At 36.3% G+C, this 20863-nt stretch overlaps 1 protein-coding gene across 3 annotated transcripts in view; it reads left to right on the top strand.

The window, feature by feature from the left end:
• Positions 1 to 20863, top strand: part of MAP4K3 (mitogen-activated protein kinase kinase kinase kinase 3) — a 122188-nt gene that overhangs the window by 31004 nt on the left and 70321 nt on the right. For all 3 annotated transcript variants that reach the window (XM_037136945.2, XM_037136870.2, XM_037136723.2), the window contains exons 3-6: positions 13537 to 13627; positions 14787 to 14851; positions 17278 to 17333; positions 17941 to 17988. In XM_037136945.2, the coding sequence (XP_036992840.1) occupies positions 13537 to 13627; positions 14787 to 14851; positions 17278 to 17333; positions 17941 to 17988 (260 nt within the window). The remainder of the gene's footprint in view (positions 1 to 13536; positions 13628 to 14786; positions 14852 to 17277; positions 17334 to 17940; positions 17989 to 20863) is intronic.

Raw genomic sequence — 20863 nt, 5'->3', positions numbered from 1 at the left:
TAGTAGATACTTTCCAACTTAAGCAGCTTATTGTAAAGCCCCTAAGACTACTCCATATTTTTTGTCAGCTTCCCCCACAATATTCTACTCCTGAATTCCTCCCACCTACTGTAAAAACCACATCTTTCCAAACTAACTATACGCTCCTGTTTATCTTCTCTTAAAACCCCCTTTTCTCTTTTTCTCCTTCTGTCATCAGCAAATAATTGTGCTGGTGTCTAGATGGAGTTCAGTAGCAACGATAGTGCTTTTCTGATGGCTTCTTTCATTACAAACTTAATACAAATTTATTAGTAAAAACAGATTTTAGCTTCAGTACAAGAGAAATACACTCAAGGGTGGGAACTTATTTTGTAAAAAGGATAAATTGTAAAATATTTTAAGCTTTTGGACCACATGTGGTCTTTGTATAGAGTCCACCCTCTCTCTTCTTCCTCTCTCACTCTTAAAATGAAAAACCCATTGTTAGCAAAGCAGGCCACCTGCTGCTGTGTTTCGCTCACCCCTGATTGGGATTGTTAGCAGACTTTTTAGAAGTACCATTAAGATGAAATTTGAAGGATATGTTGACTCTGACCAAACCACACTGAAATATAATGAATAAAAAGGTACTTTTTTTCAGTTTTACGTATTTACAGATTTTGTGTAGTCTAATTACATCCAAACACCACAAGATACTTTTTTCTTTTCTGAGTCCCATGCTGTTCAGTTTATGAGAAACTTAAGTAGGGTATTTGAAAGTGGTGAAATCTGAGATTTAAAAAAAGATTTGGCATTTTAATCAGGATCTTCATTTTTAATCATTAAGAAATAGTTACTCGATGTAATACTCTCTAAATCAGTAGTAGTTTGTACATACATCAGTCTCAAATCAATTTAGTGCCTTCTCTTTCAGGAAGTCTTCCTTGACCTCTGGTCTAATTAAGATGACTCTGCGGGAATAACTTGGGTATAGCACTTAACCACGGCTATATTATTAATCTAGAACTGCTTTTCTTTGGTTTTAGATTTTAATTAACTTTGTGTATACAGAACTGAACTTAGGGCCGGCCTGGTACATAGTATTCATTCATATGTCTTAAAATTTCCTTAAAAAATTAGAAACTTGAAAAATCTTTATTGTTCATCAAGTTATTTTTTTGATCAGTGAAATGTTCACATTGTTATGCTGTCAGTCTTGAACACTGCTGTGCATATATTTATCACTGTAATAAAAGTAGAAAATACAATTAAATAAAAAGAAAAATTATTGGTATTCTAACACCCAGAGATAACAAGGGATATTATCATGTTATTAAATATATACTTAAATTTAGTTAATATTGGATTCCTAACTTATATTTTCATAGAAGCCACCTGAATTTTTATATTTAATTTTTTCTTTGGAGTTTGAGGTATATGGTCTAGTGGTTGAGAGCATAGACTCCGAAACTACTTTGGGTCTAGTCCTAGCTTGACCATATTGCCTGCGCTTTCTGGACCTGTTTCCTCATCTCTAAAATGGGGATAATGACAGTTTTCTCTTAAGGTTGTTGTAGAGATCAAATGAGCTGACATACCTAGAGCACATAAAATAGTGCTTGGTACAGAGTAGTAAGTAGCTGCTAGTAGTAGGAGGAGGAGTACAGTTTTCAAGATGTGGCGGACTTTGTTTCATTTATACTCACTACCCTCCTTCCTTCTGCTACTGATGTATCAGTTCAGCCCTTAATATTTCAGCATGTATGACCAAAGGAAAGAGATGAAAGTATAACTGCAAACAGGAACCCTCATGCACTGCTTTTTTGGGATGTAAAATGGTACATTCACTTTGGAAAACAGTTTGAAGTTTTATTAAAAGGTTATGAGGGAGAAAACTAATATTTAGCCTATATTTTAAAAGATAACTGGCAGTAATGTAACAGATATATTGAAATGTAAGTTAATACAGGAAACAAATTAAGAGATTTATCTAGAAGGGTAGGAGAATTAGATTAGGGTTCAGGTTAAATACCATAACAAAGAAACCCAAAGTAAAGTGACCTAAATAGGGTAGACATTTATTTCTCTCTCATAGAACAGTTCTCAGGTGAGTCCAGGTTGGTAGTTCAGTTCTACCCCATGAGATTATTTGGGGATCCCTGTTCCTCCCATTGTGTGCTATCACCCTGTAGAGCACCCACTCATCTCACTCATATGAGGACAGGTCACTTGTGTGTCCATTGTTAGCTTGCTAGAAGAGAGACAGAGGTATTTTAAGGCAAGAAATTTTTCTTTTAAAGAAGTCACATACCAGTTCTGCTCATTTTCTGTCACTGGGAACTTACCTAGGTGGCCGCACAAACACAAAGAAGCTAGGAAATGCGGTCTTTAGCTGGGCGGCTGTGAGTCTAAGGAGAAGGAAAGAATGGCTGTTGTAGCCTCAAGCAGTGTTCTGCCTGGAGAGGCAATTTGAGGGTTATTATGAGGACTTGAACCAGGTAGTGATAGTGGGACTGAATCTGAGAGATATTTAGGAGGTAGAATGAAGAGAAAGAGTGCATTTCCATTCATTCGAGATACATTGCTTATGCGGTATTTAGAGATTGTATATGTACAGGATTAGGGCAAAGTAGGCTTACAGTTGTAAGTTAAGAAACACAGTTTATTCTTATTACTTATTATTGTATTATTTTCCATACAAACAACTGTAAACCTGCTTTTGCTCTACCCTGTACTGTACAGTTGTCAATTTGATCTACAGACCTGGAGCTCCGGGGAGAGGTGTTGGCTGGAGGCATTGATCTGAAAATCACTCGTGTTTGGTTGTAGTTGTAATTGGAGAGTTTCAAAAGGAGAGAAGGGTCACTAGTATCAAATGCTGCTGAAATGGCAGAGAGGGTGAGGATTCATAAGAGGCCTTCAATTTGGGTCTTAAAATGACACGGACCTTTGTGAGAGTAATTCCAGTAGTCATTGGATGAAAAATAGATTGGAGTAGATTAAGCAAGGAGGGAATGGAAGTAAGGAAAAGGAATCATAGCTCAAACTCTTTAAAAGAAATTTGGCTGTGAAAAGTAATAGGGTGACTGGTTTAATATCAGATAAGCAAGGCTAAGGGAAAGTTTTTACATCGAAGTAAGTTTCAGCGTGTTTGTAGGCTGATGGGCAAAAGTGAGTGGTGGTGAAGAGAACATAAGCGATGGATCAAGATTTTGAGAGCTTAGAAGGAGGTAGGACGAAGAGGTGCCTCTTCTGAAAAGTAGGAGAGTGCCACCTTTGGGATCATATCTTTGGAAAGGGCCAAGTTTGGGCACTAATATAGATTAGCTTTAAAGTTGAGGAGAGGGTAGTAAAACAATATCTTTACAACAGAGTCTCCATTATCTCAGATGGAGGAAGAGGAATATTATAGGAATGCAATAATTATTAAATAAAGGTCCTTAGCTGAGAGTAAAGCAGAAGTTGGCAAGTAGGATATCTGAAGAACAATGGCGATAACTTTCACTGTTGTAAGAGCCACTGTGGGGAATGGAAGGAGGAGCTGACTAGTTACCAATGACGGGACTGTCAAACAGTGGTAGGTGTGTAATTGAATTTAGAAATCAACCATTTTTTATTATTCCCATTCACATAGCTATGATACTATTCAAGAGCTATCATTAGAACATTTTAAAGCAATGACATTAATTTTCACCTGTTAAAAGATCTTTTCACTAGAAATTAAAGTTATTAGGAAATTAGCGTTAAGGGAATTAGGTACTACTCCAAGGTAGGTAAACTTGTCTCTATTTTTAAAACAGCTCATTAGTGAATTTCCTGTCCTGTTACGTTAATTATACATCCATGCTACCTTTTCCCCACAGTCTCAGAGGTTAACAAGCATATATTCATAATTTATCTTCAGCCTTACTCATAAAGTAGGTTTAAAAAAAAACAAATACTATGATAAATGTTTAATGAAAGGTAGAAGTACCTTTACAGGATCTAGAAAAGCAGTACCCAGATATATCACTCCATAACCTCATCCTCTTGCATAATCTTTTTGATTCCAAATGTGTAATGCAAACCAGTGACCCGTTATTTTACTTGAAATGTTGCTAACACAAATTTAATAATTATTGCATTCCTATAATGTACCAGTAAAAAGGAAAGTCCAGTTTTCTTTTTGAGACTATTACTTCTAATAGCACTTACATTTTCCTGGTGTGTTACTAATGACATTGTAGTCCTGAGGTCTTCATAGCAAAATATTAACCCACACTTGTTATCTCTTGTCTTTTTGATGAAGCTATTATAAAGGTGTGAGGTGATATCTCGCTCTAGTTTTGATTTCTATTTCCCTAATGATTAGTGATGTTGAGCACCTTTCAGGTACCTGTTGGCCATTTGTATGTATTCTTGGGAAAAATGCCTTATCCAGATCCTTTGCCCATTTTTTAATTAGATTGCGTTTGTTTTGTTTTGTTCTGGTTTTTTTTGCCATTGAGATGTATGAGTTTGTTACATATTTTGGATATTGACTTCTTATCAGATGTATGATTTGCAAATATTTTTCCCATTTTCTAGGTTGCGTTTTCATTTTGTTGATGGTTTCCTTTGCTGTGCAGAAGCTTTTTAGTTTTTTATCATAAGAGGGACAAGAGATAACAACTGTTGGCAAGGATGTGGAGAAAAGAGAACCTTTGTATACTGTTGCTGGGAATGTAAATTCCCATCGTGCATCCATATCTTCTTCATTACCATATCCATCCACTATGGAAACATTATGGAGGTTCCTAAAAAAAACAGAAAATAGAACTACCATATGATCCAGCAGTTCCACTTCAGGGTGTATATCCAGAGGATATGAAAACAGGATATTGAAGAGAGATCTGCACTCTTGTGTTCACTGCAGCATTATTCACAGTAGTCAAGATATGAAAACAACCTAAGCATCCATCAGCAGATGAATGGATAAAGAAGATGTGGTGTACACGTATTCAGTGGAATATTATTCAGCGATAGGAAAGAAGGAAAATTTTCTCCGTTTACAATAGCGTGGATGGACATTGAGGGTATTATGTATGCTAAATGAAATAAACTAGACAGAGAAAGACAAATACTACACACTGTCACTTCCTTTGTAAAATGTACAATAAAAAAAGAAAGAATCCCAGAATGTAAATTCTGTATGTTGTTCATGAAAAAGAATAGGAAACAATATTAACACTTAAAAATAAGGCCCCAAAATATGTGAAGCCAAAATTGATAATTGAAGGGGAAAATAGACAGTTAAACAGTAAGGGGACTGCAATGATAAAATATAATGTAGAAATATATATTGTAGAAATAAGAATTGGGGGATTCCCACAAGTATTTATTGACTTCGTTGTTAAGACCCTTCTTAGTCAGCCACTAGCGTTGTCAGCATCTAGAAATAGCCCTTGGTAAAGGATCTCACTGTTTGATGATAGCAGTTCTTGGAGAAAAGTAACAAGGACATGTTTATAGGGGAAAAAATAGTATTGGTAAGAAGAGTGTAGTGATGTGAAAGTCTTTGCTAGGCCATAGTTTTTATGAGGGCAGACTTCATATTCATCTTCTTTACTCTAAGGTTCCCTGGTTCCTGATAACATGTCTGGCACCTAGTAGACACTCAGTAAATATTTATTGGATAAATCAAATTACCTAATTTTTCAGACTATAAAACACACTGGACCATAAGACACGCCTAGGTTTTAGAGGAGGAAAATAAGGGAAAATTTTCTTGAAGCAAAAAATGTGGTAAAATATTTAAAAACATAAATAACATAGCCCCCCCCCCCCCGCAGTGAGCCAGGTACATGACATTTGGACTATAAGATGCACCCCTTTTCTCCCAAATTGGGGGTGTGTCTTATAGTCTGAAATACGGTAATGAAGAAGATTAGGAGACTAGGAAGATTTAGTGATATGTTAGAGATGGGTTGCTTTAAACTCTGACATGTTTTTGCTAATAAATAGCAAACATTTATTCATACTTACTTTGTGCCAGGCTCTAAGTGCTTTACATTTGTTGACTCAATCCTTATATTCAGTATTATTGTTCTGTTTTGAAAGATATGAAAACAGAAGCACTGAAATTTTAAGTAACTTGCCCTAATTAGTGGCAAGCTGAGATTTGAGCCCTGGTAATGTAGCCTACTCTTTCACTACTCTCAGAACTTGGCAGGGGTATAGGAACTGTGTTGTCAGGTTTGCTGGATGTTTGTTTAATTAAAAATATATATATACACAAGTATAGTTTTTGAGAGCTAGTGTATGAATATCTTTTTTTAAGGTGTGATTTATTTATTTAATTTTAGAAAGGGGGGAAGGGAAGGAGAAAGAGAGGGAGAGAAACATCGATGTGCAAGAGGTAAAACAGTCGGTTAACTCTCACATGCCCCTAACTGGGACCTGGCTCGCAGCTCAGGCATGTGCCCTGACTGGGAATCAAGCTGGTCACCTTTTGGTTCACAGGCCTGCACTCAGTCCACTGAGTCACACCAGCAAGGGCAGTATATGAAAAATATTTAGTGGTTGAACCACCACTTAACAAGCTAAGTGAGTTTTATTCACATTTAATGAGTACTAAGTGAACTTCATTGAGGTAAGATGTGTTTCTTCAAAACCAGTACATTTGCTCAAATTGGACATCTTTTGTGGTGAAATTGATGCATCATAAACTAAAACATAAACCAGCAAATAAACTTCTTTATGAATAGTATAATGTAATCAGTTTAATTAGCAAGCTGTCCTTTACACTCTGGCGTACCATGTACACAGTAATCTCAAATAACAAACAGAGAGAGTGAACAGCTGCCTGCCCATTTATCAGTCTGGAATAACAACACAGGTAGAGCCTCAGACAGTACTTCTCTCAAGAATGGATCTCTTTTTGAGTCTTTTATTTTTCTTTTATGTTTTAAAGTCATAGTTTGATTTTGTTTTATTTTATGTAAAGACTTTATTTATTTTTGGAGAGTGGGGAAGGGAGTGAGGAAGAGAAGGAGAGAAACATCAATATGTGGTTGCCTCTCATACACCCCCTACTGGGGACCTGGCTTGCATCCCAGGCGTGTGCCCTGACTGGGAATTGAACTGGTGATCCTTTGGTTTGTAGACCAGCTCTCAGTCCACTGAGCCACACCAGCCGGGGCTAAAGTCAGGATTTTAGAGCCATAAGGAACTTTTTAGGTCACCTGTCTCAATGGTTGTCAGATGTTTTACAACTTTCAAAACTTTTGTCATAGGAAATAACTGGTGGTGGGGAGGTGTTGTGTGAACATCTCTTAAGCCTAATACACTTAATATTGCAGAAAAATAGGTAACAGTATTTATAATTTGCCCCAAAAGTCACACATTCCTTTTTGTGGATCTGATTTTTCTGATTCTTGGTCCATTATTTTTTAGTTTTTTACTTAAAAAATGGTATTTAATTAAAGTTGTTTAAAATTACTCACTTGTAGTACTGGTTATTAGAGTAGAATATAAAAACAGATAACTGATTAAGTAGCAACTTGTGGGAGAAACTTGTTCCTTTTAAATGGGGAAACTCATTCCTTTTGAAACGCAATGAAATATACTGAGATTGATGAATAGGAAATTCATAATGAGAAAATAGGGTATTATGTTTTATTTCCATGAGAGCAGCATTTACTTTTTTTTTCATGGATCTCCAAAGCTGTATTTTACAAATCTTTCTCGTCATTGTTCAACATATAGTTTTTTTCTGTCCTGAGAGGTGGGGGAGGTGCGCTTCCCCTTTATTTTCATCACAGAGTGAGGAAGCACCAGGGTAGTTATTTATCTGTCTGCTTTTCCTTCTCTCCCTGGAGTACTTCAGCAGATCCCTTACCACCAGTTGTTTATTCGGTGCTGTTCTGTGTTTACTGCCACCATGAAGAAAGTTGTTGTTACATCATTTATGATAATTACTTTATAAGGTTAATCATGGAGTGCTTAGCTACACTTTAATATGTTAGAGCCATTTTATGGGCTTGATGCTGAGTACACTGGACAGATTAGAAGTTTATACACTTAAAAGTAATAATTTTCAAAAATAAGAAAGGAAATAACAGGACTTTTTAGTGCATCTGCAATTTCTTTCTCATTCCCAACCCTTTATGTCTCTTTACTATGAATATTTACTCAGCATTAATTGAGTTAGAAGATAAAAAGACATGGTATCTGCCTTCAAGGAGCTTGTTACCCAATGTGAAAACTGGGTGTTGATGTAGATAGCACCCACTGAGCAAAGTGTGTGTGTATGTGAATTGTGCAATAATGAAGGGTGGTGGCTGTGACTAGAAAAACTTAATTCACAAGCTCATTGAACAGCTGGCTTTGACTGTTCACCCTGTGAAATACCCTGTGCTGGGAATATCTAGACAAGATGTCTTGTGAAAGAACACTAATAGGATAGAGTAGCTAATATACATTGGTGGCTTCCATAGAGACTGTGAGGTTCATCTCAACTTGGTGTAATCAAGTAAGGAACAGTGCATCTGCGCCTTGAAGGCTGGCTGTCGTGCCAGCAATATAGGGGAGCAGAAGGGCAGCGTGAAAGCAGGGGTGGTGCTGGCATGCTAGGCCAGTTTGGGAAATTGTTTCCTTTGGCCAGCGCGGTGTGCTCTGCTTGAGCATAGTGAGAAATAGTGGAAATAGTGAGAAGTGGATTGGTGGTAGTTGATGGAGAACAATAAATGTTAGCCCAAAGATTTAGACTTTACCCTATGTACAGAGATTTTCTTTTTAACAGATTAGGAACAGACTGTGGTTCTTCTTGGTAAGCACAATAAAGAGAGAAAATTTTTTACCAGTGTATTTTTCACTTAGTTTAAAATCTATACTGTGCTTTATTTTTCTTTTTCCTGTTCTTGTGCCAGAAACATTTTTTTAATCTATCGCAGACCTGCTTTACCTAGAGAAACTCTAAGAATGCTACCCTAATATTCAGTAGAGTAGGAGGGATACAATCAAGAGGACTGGTACTGGGAGTTCCCTTTTGAGATATGGGTACCTACCTTACTTTGGATCTCCCATCAGACCTATATTGGTAAACCTGGCTCTCAGAAGAAGAGCTGGATCCAGGTAAAAAAAAAAAAAAAAAGACCTAGCCGATTAGTCAGGAATCTCAGGTTAAGCCGTTCTTTCCTTACTACTTGGATACCATCTTCTCTCAGGTCTACTTTTAAAATGAGAAAGGGGAAGAATCTGTTCTTCAGATGTTAAAAAAAATCCTACTCTTTATATATAAAGCACAAATATACATACAGTACATAAGCAGCTATACAGAATATCTGTGGCATTAAAATTCATGGGCACAGGCATTAGGAAAATAAGGCTGAGAAACACTGCATTAGAGTAGGAGTTTTTTTTAGGAGCGGGGGTCATGTTTTCTTTAAACCAAAAACTAAACCTAATCACCCAGCAAACTATTTTGGCACACCAGACAGGATGTTTTAATCTTATCTTTTACTGTTGAATTTCAGCAAGGAGATTTTTTTCTTTTTATCTTGTTGAACCCAAGTTCAAAGTTGATTTGTAACAATTTAGGCAAATATGATACTTCTTTTAACCATTGTTAATCACGAACTCTTACTAAAATATGGCTAAACAAATAAATAGGCTTATATATTATTTTCATCAAGTGAAATATTTGAAAAGTGATTTTCTTTGTTCTCAGTATTTAAAAATACTAATATTGTTATTATAATTATTTTTGGTTTTTTCAGATTGAAATATCTAAAAGTCAAGATTATTAGACAGTTTCTTTATATTTCTGTGTGGTATGAATTACAGTCTGAGTATTTTTCCAAAGACTAAAAATTGGGCATTGGTTCTGGTGTTTTAGAAAAGTATTTTATAATTATATACTACAACTACTTAAGGCTAATTTATATTTTTATAATCAGACATTGGATTTCATGGTATGCTGATAGCTTTTAAAAATAATTGGATTTCAGTGTTTCCCCTTACTCTGGCAGTTTGAGATGGTCATCAACAACTTGTTTAAGAGAACCAGCTGTGGGAAGAGAGCCATGGGTTACTGAAATACTTTTAATCCTATTTATTGTTTCTGCATATGACGTGGAGTTTATCTGTTACATATTTGGAATGTTTCACACATCAAAAGGTAAATTAAAACTGGTCTTATTAAAATATTTTAGTCCATAGCATAGATAGACATTTCCACTTCTCTGTGTTTAAAACAGAGTGGAAACTGGAAGATACACAAGTGGAGTGCCATAACAGGCTAGAATAATGTTTACTGCTGTAATAACGAAACTAGAACATATCAGTGGCTTAATAGAATTACATTTTATTCAAAGTTTATATAGTTGTTCAGTGCAGATGTTCAAGTTGTTTGATAACTCCTCCTCTTAGTGACTCAGGGACCCAGACTTCTTACATTTTCTAAGTCCTCACAATGTCGTGTAGCCTGCTGGTACGTTTGCTCACATCCCACTGAAGAGAACAAGCCCCTTGAGCACATCAGTATTCCTGTTGACTGGGAAATGTTGTCTTTTACTGGATGGTTGCCTCTCACCAATAACCTCCACACTATGGAAGGGAGAGCACAGATTACTTCTGAATGGCTAACCAGCTCTGCCACAGTAATAATAATAATGTTAATAGTAATCGTGTATTAGTTTCCTAATGGCTAGTGAGTAAATTACCACACACCTGGTGGTCCTTTTTAAAATTGTGTTGTAGATTATTTCTTTGTATTTTTTCCCCCACAAAAATTTGAGTTTTATTTGACTATTCTTGTGATCGCATGGAAATGACTTACTAGGAAAAAGATAATGCACTTTGGATCAAAAACATTTTATGGGCCCTGGCTGGTGTGGCTGGCTCAGTGGATTGAGTGCTGGCCTGCAATCCAAAGGGTCACTGGTTTAATTCCCAGTCAGGGCACATGCCTGGGTTCCCCAGTTGAGGACATGTTAGAGGCAATCACACATTGATGTTTCTCTCTCTTTTTCTACCTCCCTGCCCCTCTTTCTATAGATATAGATAGATAGATAGATAGATAGATAGATAGATAGATAAAACAAGCAAGACCATTTTATTGGAGAGAGGTAGTTGAAGACTTAAAGTCACTCATAGGTTTCAGTAGAAAGCACAGGAATAGCATGTAAGCAATTAATTGTGTAACTGGATGGAATTAAACTGAAAGCAGATATACCTGATTTAGAGTTATCACAGAGAAGAATTATGAGGTATTGTAGATTAATTCAGGCACCTGTTCTATTAAATCACAATATTTGGTGCTGGGGATACAAAGATGATTTAGGCATAATCCTGTTGTAGAGGACCTGATTACTCTAGCAAGGACATGGACATGCAGACATTGTTGCAATGTCATTGGGGCAGTGATAGGTAGATATCACTGTAGAAGTCATGATGCTTATAGTTGTAACAGAAACCACAACTCAAGGTGCCTAAACAATGTAGGGGATCTGTTGGTTATATATGGGTATATCTGAAAACTACAGAGGCAGGTAAGGTAGCTCAGTTATGTCTTCACGTGCCTTTTTCCTCCTCCTCTTTTCCTATTCCTTTTCAATGTTTTCTGGTCAACTTTATTCCGAAGCAGATTCCCTTTGAGTTTGTGTGATGACTGCTAAATTCTCAGGGCTACCCCCAGAAAGAGAGTTGCTGTCTGACCAAGAAACTAAAGTCCTGGCGTTCACTCTGACTACAACTACTTTGCTCTCATGTAACCCTTTCACCAGATCGGGGGAAAGCACAATTAAGAGGCAAATGAGAACGCAAAATTTAGAACTTTCAATGAATTTAGTCTGTCCCTGAAAATTGGTGTTAGTCATATTTTTGCTTTATTATTTTTAACTTGGATTTTCTTAATATACTAAAAATCTGGAATTCTTCATGGTGGCAGATGAATTCGGAAGAGGATCTCAGTTCATTAACTTTCTTCTGAAATTTTGGAAGCATAAAAATTTCCTATTGTCCTAAAGAACTTATGACACATGGACATGAACTAAAGGGGGGAATGGTGGGGGAGGGGGTGTACAGGGTGGAGGGGAATGAAGGGGGGGAAATGGGAAAACTGTAATGGCATGATCAATAAAATATATTTAAAAATTTTTCCTATTCTCCCTTTGGAGGTCTTTGATTCTGTACAGACTTCATTGCAGAAATTAAGAACCTGGCATAAGTCTGTTCTTTATTACTTCTTATCTTGTAACTGGGCACGAAGTGAGTTTTGATATTGGGTCCGATGGTTCATGGTTATGCCACTTCCAGAGTCAGTCACATTTATAGTAGGAAAATACCAAGGCCAGAAATGTTAGGTTTGCTCTAACAGCCTCATACTTATGATTTGAGTGGTACTTTGGAAGATTTCTGTTTTTTACTCAGCCTAATACACATTTAATCAGGGTCTGCAAGCATGTAATACTTTAAAAACTGAAATAGTAGTACAAAATTACTTTGGGTTAAATGCTTACACTTCCATTTGCTCTGTTTCTACATAGTCTCTGGTGCACCACACTTGCATTCACTGCAGTTCTTTTTCTCTACGAGAAGTATTCATTCAGGAGCCACAGCATGTGACGGTGCCATATCATTGCCAGATCTTATTTTGAAGCATTTGGGCAGAGAGGGAGTAGAAGACAGATGATTTGCTAATAGTCTGACCCGGCTCAAACACAACCCCAGTCTGCATCCCAGCACAGTTGGAACAGTGCATTGGAATACAGGCTAAGCCTGTTGTTTGTGGGCCATCTGGTAACCCAGTAACTGCTAGAGTGTAGGCGTCTTGGCCCTACAAAGACTTTGTGAAGGTACATTTGACACTCTTGGTGTATTAATGTTGCCGCCCTAACTTCAAAAAGAATTACTTCTTTGTACTAAAATTATATTAAATGTTATTTGGTAAAAAAGGAAAAAGTAATGTATAAATTGTAGTGAATTATCTGGAATTCACTGAGGTTGACCTTCATTAATGTTAAAGGGTGGGTTAAATGGAGACTTAACTTTACATAGGGACAGGTGCTACCCCCAGGTCAATGACTGTGACACCTTTTAAATGGGTTCTTTTACAGCCACTTTAAAACTACTTTAATGGTAAGTGGTTCAAAGAGCAGAAACTCTTATACACCAAGAGTATCAAATGCACCTCCACAGACCTTTGTAGGGTGAAGAGGCCTACACTCCTCCAGTGCCAGGTTACCCAATGGCCCGCAAACAGGCACTGAGTATTTTACATATATTGGCTAGTTTAACTTTTCCAACAGTGCTGTGAGATAGGTTGTTACTATTTTTATCCCCATTTCTACAGAGGAAGAAATTGGTACAGAGAGGTCAAGTAACTTGCCCAATTTTACACAGTTCAGTAAGGTACAGAGTTACGATTTGAATTAGACAGTCTGGGACCAGAGTTTATACTTTTAGTCACTCACTGTATTTTACTTTCTATCAAGCAAGGACTGAAATTGTCATTAAAAATAGTATCAATAACATTTATTATATTTTGAAGTAAATAGACATTTTGGAACTTATTTTACCTATTAAATATTCAACATACTTTTTTTTTAATTCTAGGAGAAGACTTTGCAGTTGTGCAACAAGAAATTATTATGATGAAAGACTGTAAACACCCAAATATTGTTGCTTATTTTGGAAGCTATCTCAGGTACTTTGTCTCCTTTTTGAAAAACAATAATGATTTCATCACCTAATACATTTAACAAAATAAAGTTAGGTCTAGTCTGTGTTTTGTAGTTTTTTCCTTGCTTTGAAGACAGGATATTTTCATGTGAATGGAATTTTTATTTATGACTTATTTATGTTAATTCCGTAACTGATATCGTAGTCGGTAACTGTCGTAATCTTGGGAATTCTGGACGTGGTCTCATTGAGGAAGTGGACAGCAAAAACTTACCTTTATGGTTAGCCTTCCTGTGATAGAACAGAGAAGCTGTTCTGTTGCCTGCACTTTTCTTCTGGATGTGGGTGAATTTAGAAAGGAGCATTTCTTCCCGTTATGTTTTTATTAGAAACTTTTTTTCTTTTGTGTTCCTAGCCTCCGAATATCTTATCATCTCTGTCCTTCATTTTATCCGAAAGACTGAGAACTATAATTATTTCACTGAGTTTTTACTTTTTCAGGTCTTTGAGTAAATTTAGACAGACTGAGTTTGCCACCTCTTGTTTTCGTTCAGCAAGACAGGCCAGGTTCCCCAGGTCATATCCCATAGGGGATGACCTCAAGGCCAAATCTTGTTTTTCCATTCACTTCTATATGCAACTGAGTTTAATGCTGTGACCTAGTTTTAAAGGTTCCTTCCAAAGGGAGAATTGGAGAATGCTTTTTTACGTATTTTACAAAGTCTTCAGTTTTCTTTCAATATACTGCAAGGATTTAACTTCTTGCAGCTGCCATTCTCATATGATCCAGGTACAAAACACTTGAACTCTTCAGTTGTGGGCGCGGCACATGGAAAAGACTGCGCAGTTCTTGCCCTCCTTTCCAGATTGTGAAAAGGCATGGGAACCATCTCTTTGTGGTTCTAACCACTATTGGAGAGCTTTGATCGCCCAATCTTCAACAAGGTTAAAGGGCGGGTTTAATGGAGATTTTAGTTCAGAAAGGGACAGTGACTATTAAACATTTTAAATGGGCTTTGTAACACATCCAATTTAAGACTGCTTTAATGATAAGTGGTTCAGTCAGTAAACTAACAGTTTCTGCATCCATTTTTATTCTGTGGAACAACCCAGCACAGGTAGTTACTGTCTGTGTTATCAGTATGAAAATGTGGTAATTTTTCATGCTTATTTTTTCTTTATAGGCGCGATAAACTTTGGATTTGCATGGAGTTTTGTGGAGGTGGTTCTTTACAGGATATTTATCATGGTAGGACCAAAGTTATATTTTATAGAAATTAGTAGAATTTCTTAGTAAGTGGTAATATACTGTATTAAAATATTAATGTTGTTTTGAGGAAAGTATGTTTTATCATTATATTATTTGGATACATAAAGGTATTTCAGATATATGTGGATGAAAGGAATATTTGTTTATAGGTTGGAAAATTACGTGAATTACATGAATTGTAATTCAAAAATTACATGAATTGAATTATTTGTTAATTCTAAAGAAGGAATATTACAGATCCTTTGAAATTTCAAACTCAGACTTACAGAAGACATGCAAAGGCCTTGGTGGCTAATACTAAGCCCAAAGAATATCCAGTTGCAAAATGAATACCGTTAATATAAAGACAGTTGTTTTTGCTCTCATGTATTTAAGAAACATCATTTGAATATTTGTGATCTTAGATGCTAGATTCTGGGTTTAAAAAATTATTGGAACATTTTTCATTGAGATTTCAATGGAATAGTATATGAGACTTTTAAAGTAAAATAAGCAATTTTTCTGTCTTTTTTTTCCCCTTTCTGTTTCGTTCTGTTAATGGATTACTGTCACAAACTGCAGAGTAGCTTTATTCTCTTATGCTGGAGGTGTGCTTTTTGATAAATGTAAAATAAAATTATGTCTTAATTTATTATGTCAATTTTCTAAGAAAATATTTTGGAATTTTTTTCTGATTTTTTTTAATATAGCACTTGAGCTCATATATCTAGTTTGGGGCCTCTTGTGTAATTTTAGGGACTGATGGTAATAGAGATGTTAAAAGGCTATTTGGGTAGGAATACTGATTCCATTTCACTTCACTTTACTATATTTTGTTATAAGGTCACTATCTAGCAAAAGATCCCATCATTAGAATTTGATTTTTAGCATAGTCTCTTCCAGTGAATGTATTTCTTTACTCTAAAGTAATGTAAATGGTGAAGTGGATAGATGCACACACAGAAATATGAGGTCTGTCTGGAAAAAAATCCAGCCATTGTTAATATAATGAGAATGGTTTGTTCAACATCAGTGGACTGATGGCAGCCAAAGAGAGTGGACTGAAATGTGCACGTATGAACAGTGACGATTTCACTGTACTAGTTAGTGGGGACGGTAGATGTCCTTGAATGAGTATGTGTACTGTGTAGCCATCACTTTCAAAATCACTGAGCAAGTAGAGCAACGAATCTGCATCACATTTTGTGTTAAGCTTGAATATTCTTCTGTGAAAACTATTTGGGTGATTCAGAACGTTGCAGCTATGGGCAACTGGTGATTGGCACTTCATCATGACTACGTACCTGCTTATGCAATGTGTCTCTTGCAGAGTTTTTTGATAAAATACTGATATTTTATTGACTCAGCCCCACTACAGCCCAGATTTGGCACCCTGTGAATTCTGGCTTTTCCCAAAACTAAAATCATATTTGAAAGGGAAGAGATTTCAGACTGTTAATGAGATTCAGGAAAATACAACAGGGCAGCTGATGGCAATTCCAACAAAGGATTTTGCAATGTTTTGAACAGTGGAAGAAACACTGGGAGGACTATATGAGGTTCCAAGGTGCCTACTTTTAAGTGGACTGAGGTGTCATTGTCTTATGTACAGTGTTCTTGTATCTGGTATCTTCAATAAATGTCTATTTTTTGAAGCACATGGCTGGGTACTTTCTGGACAGACCTTGTATTTTTCCAGTATTACAACATAATTGTGCTTTTTACAACGTGATTAAGCTATATTTATTGATGTAGAAAGGTGTCCATGATAAGCGAAAAGGACAGGTTTCAGAACTGTAAGTGTAATCTGATTCCATTTGTGCTTTTCTGTGTGATGCATACATACTTTATATAAAATGTTTCTGCATAAAATTGTCTGGTAATCTATAACCCAAACTGTTGATACTGCTTATTATTGAGTAATAGTTTGAATAGAGAAGAGACCTTTACTTTCCAAACTTTATGGATTGGAATTTTTGAAAGTGAACATATATTAATTTTATAGCTATAAAGCTAATCATTTTAGGGGAAGACATTCATTTTAAATGAGCCATAATACATGTAACACGTCAATTTTTTTAAAGCTTTAATTAAAACTAGCTAAACCTCTTGTCCATGCTTTCTTTTAACATTAAAAAATAATATCGATTAGTGAGTTGTAAAAATATAATTAATTCCAGAGACTATTTCAGACCTTTATTCATTCTTTAAACAGTTTTTGTACAACTTTTCCATCCCAGGTACTGTTCTGAACATTGAGGGTACAGCAGTCAGCCAATCAGATTTTTAAAAATCCTACCCTTGTGAAGCTTACATTTTAGAATTGTTTATTAAACAATTAAACCTGTTGTTTAGTGAAACTTGGAAAAGTTGTCACTTTTGAAGAACATGGTTTACCTAACTTTATTAATTTTCTTGTCTTATAGTAACAGGACCTCTGTCAGAACTGCAAATTGCATATGTTAGCAGAGAGACACTACAGGTAAATTCAGTGCTAATTAAAAAGTAACAGTCTTTATTAAAGTGAATGTTTAGTTATTGTGCACTACCTATTAATTAAAGTAAGGATTAAATATTATAGTTTGGTAAACTCTTAAATAGTAATATATTGTTTGTGTAATAAACCCAAATTACATTCTCACATAAGTACTTGAAAGCCTCAATGTGATAATATAAACTCCTAAAATTCAAGTACTATGGATTTATTATTTTATGTTTTATATACCTCTTAATACCAAAGAAAGGCTAGGAACTTGAGAACTCTTACAGTAATTGAAACTCATTCTGATACTAATTGTACATATACTTTTTAAGTTATTTCAAAGTATTTGCAGAGTTCAGTGAGAATTATCTATCTTTGGAAAATCAGTGGTTCCAACTGAGCTTTGCCTTTTTCATTTTCTTGATTTTTGTGTTTATTAGGATAGGTCAGTAAAATAAATTAATGATTACCAGTAGACTTAATGTAAGGAGTAAATAAAACATAGAGACTGCTACTTCGTTGGTCATTTTAAATCCTAAAGTGAGCTCTATAGTTAAACCTTGTTAATTATTCTGGTGTTTTTTGTTTTGTTTGTTTGAAACTCCAGGGACTATATTATCTTCACAGTAAAGGAAAAATGCACAGAGATATAAAGGTGCGTGCACATCACATGTTTGGTTACCCTGTGGGCCCTCTCTCTGATCAGACCGTTGACCATGATTGTATTGAGTGTTCTGTTGGATGAGTTAGTTACCTGAAATATGTTACAATAGTAAAATTGAGGATACTTTTAATGTTTTTATTACTTTTTTAGTAACTTTATTGAGATACAATTCATAACATAAAATCCACCCTGTTGAAGTTAGCAATTGTGAGTTAATGGTTAATATCCCATTTTACTCAGGTGTATAGCCTTCATCAAGTTAGTTTTAAGGCAGATTCATGCTTGGAAAATTACAGTAAACTTTGGCAGTCTCAAGGAACTATCATTAATGATGTTTCCAGATGGGTACATGAACCTGTCATGACTTCTGATGGCCTTTCATTTGCCTGGCAGAGGCACCCGGGTGCACCGGATGTGCTGAGGTTAGCACTGTGGTAAACCAGGTGCTGTGGCAGGACTCAGAGGTTATCTCCAGAGATGCTGCTGTCTCCCCAGCTCAGATATTTTTCTCCTTTCACTTACTTTTCTTTCTTGTTCATCTTCAACTTCTTTTCTTCCTCTTTTGTTTTGTGAAGTTTTCCCTAGCATAAAGGTTCTTAACCTTCTCTGGTTTTTGATATTGTGCTGTCCTCCTCATCTCCGATGAAAGCCATGGGCTCTCTCCTCAGAAAATGAATGCCCTTACGCACATGACTTCAAATTGTGCATGAAATTTCAATGGGCTCTCAGATCATGTGTTGAGATCCTCTACTTTAAGTAATTTTCATAAACCACTAAAGAGACATAAGCGAAGAGCTTTGGCATTCAAAGGGAGAGGAGATCATAAGAATTTGAGTAAATCAAGAAAAGTTCTTTGTCACTGGCACTTAAGTGATCTGTAAGGACTTGCAGATATTTGTCAGAATGGAGGTTTGGAGTGCTTGTAAGCAGAGGGAACAGTGTGAGCAAAGGTACAGATCCCAGAAAGAGAAAGGGCCATTCTAGAAAGCATAAAAGCAGCACCACATTATTGAGAAGAAGAGACTGTATGAGAGAATAATAGCAGATGGGGTTGGCTGGGTGGTTTGGTGCTTCATTATGCAAGGACTTGTCGTGTGCCAGACTTCAGAGTTTGGCCCCCTTTGGGTAGTTTCTGACCATTGTCACTATTTCTAACTTTGTTTGACCACTAGTATATATATCTCACTTGGACTTTGGTAATAGCCTTCTAACTAGTCTCCATGCCCCTGTTTCTGTAGCCACTTCACCTTGCAAACAAAGTGATCTTTTAATATCAGATCTTGTCACTCGCCTGTTGTAAACCATCCTTCATACTCAATATAAAACCCAAGTGGTTTAGCATGGCCTACAAGGTTATGCATGATCTGGGCTTTCTATCTGACCTCATCTCACACTCCTCTCCATTTTACTCATTCTGTTCCAGCCATACCAAATTTCCTGTTCTTGGAATATGTTGAGTTTATTCTGGCTCCTTATTTGCTGTTCCCTGGCCCTATCATGGTCTCATATTTTGGTATGGCTCTGCACCCTCACCTTTCCCAGATCTCTGCTCAGATTACACTGCTCTAGGAAGAAGACTTTCCTTCCTGCTTTATATATCTTCAGAGTACTTATCTCTACTTGGCGTGGAACCATTTGTTGGTTCATTCATTCATTCATTCATTCATGTGTGTGTATGTGTGAGAGAAAGAGAGAGTTTTCATTTTTAGATTTTCTTTTTTTCATACTTGGGAACTGGAATTTATTTATTACTATAACCCCAGAGCTTAAAATAACACCTGGTTGCTACTATTCTCTCAGGGAAAGGGGAATGGATAGATGGGTAGAAGGAAGGGTGTATCGAAGACCATAAGTACAGGTGATATGATATAATCTGTGGTTTAGGAAAATTAATGTGGAGCTGAAGAAAGACCAAACTGAACACTTTGGCATAAGTCTAGATAGCTCAGGTCTAGATCAAGTTAAAATCCCAGCTTTAGTCCCTTCTCTATTTTTTCTTATTTCTCCCTTTATTCCATAGTTACAATAATATCAGGGGTATAGTCTTCTATTATTTCACCCTCTGTGTGGGGCAGGAAGGGGTTTCCTAGTATTTTCCCCCTAAGATTATAATTACATGATTGATAGCACCCTGGACTAAAGAGGCTGCTTACTATTGCTTGCTCATTTGAAAGTTGCAGAAAAGGTAAAAATAAATAAAAAAGCCTATAGTACCTTTGGGAGATAGTATTTCTATCCCCATCAAAAACATTGATAGTATTGGAAATAAAGTGGTTATTACCATCTTGGAACTTGGGTCAAAAAGCAAAAGTAGTTAAAATGCTACTAGGTCATTATAATGGAAAAAACTTAGTTTTTTTCTTTCTGTGTAGGGAAAAACCCGGTTCTTCCCTTCTATGTCTTTCCTGTGAGTCTCCTTTGTTCCTCATATAGAACACTTCACTTCTGACACTTCTGGTCACCTAATATGTGGGTCTTCCCCACAACAAGCAATTTTCTGTGACACTGACTCGATGTCCTATAATTAACTCAGTTCTGACACTATCTGGAGATAACATCAGAGCCCACAGATTGAAGGGCTCAGTCCCACAAGACTCCCCCCTCTTTTGTGCCACCCCCTCCCCACATACACACACATACTTTAGGCACCAGTTTTAAGCTCAGGTTATCTGTGCTTCTGACCAGCCAGCTCCAGATTGGAGGTTTTAAAGACCCCTTCCTTGGGTTCTATTAATTTGCTAAAGCTCACAGAACTCAGGGGAATACTTAATGTTTACCAGATTATTAAAGAATATGATAACGGATACAGATGAACATCCACATGGAGGAGAGGCCTAGGGCAGGTATGTGGGGAGAGGCACAGACC

Source organism: Artibeus jamaicensis, unplaced genomic scaffold (assembly GCF_021234435.1).
Source record: "Artibeus jamaicensis isolate MK-2021 breed Jamaican fruit bat unplaced genomic scaffold, CSHL_Jam_final contig_465, whole genome shotgun sequence".
NCBI classification, from domain to species: domain Eukaryota; kingdom Metazoa; phylum Chordata; class Mammalia; order Chiroptera; family Phyllostomidae; genus Artibeus; species Artibeus jamaicensis.
Note: the sequence above shows the minus strand (reverse complement) of the source record. Positions and strands in the feature narration are given on the sequence as shown.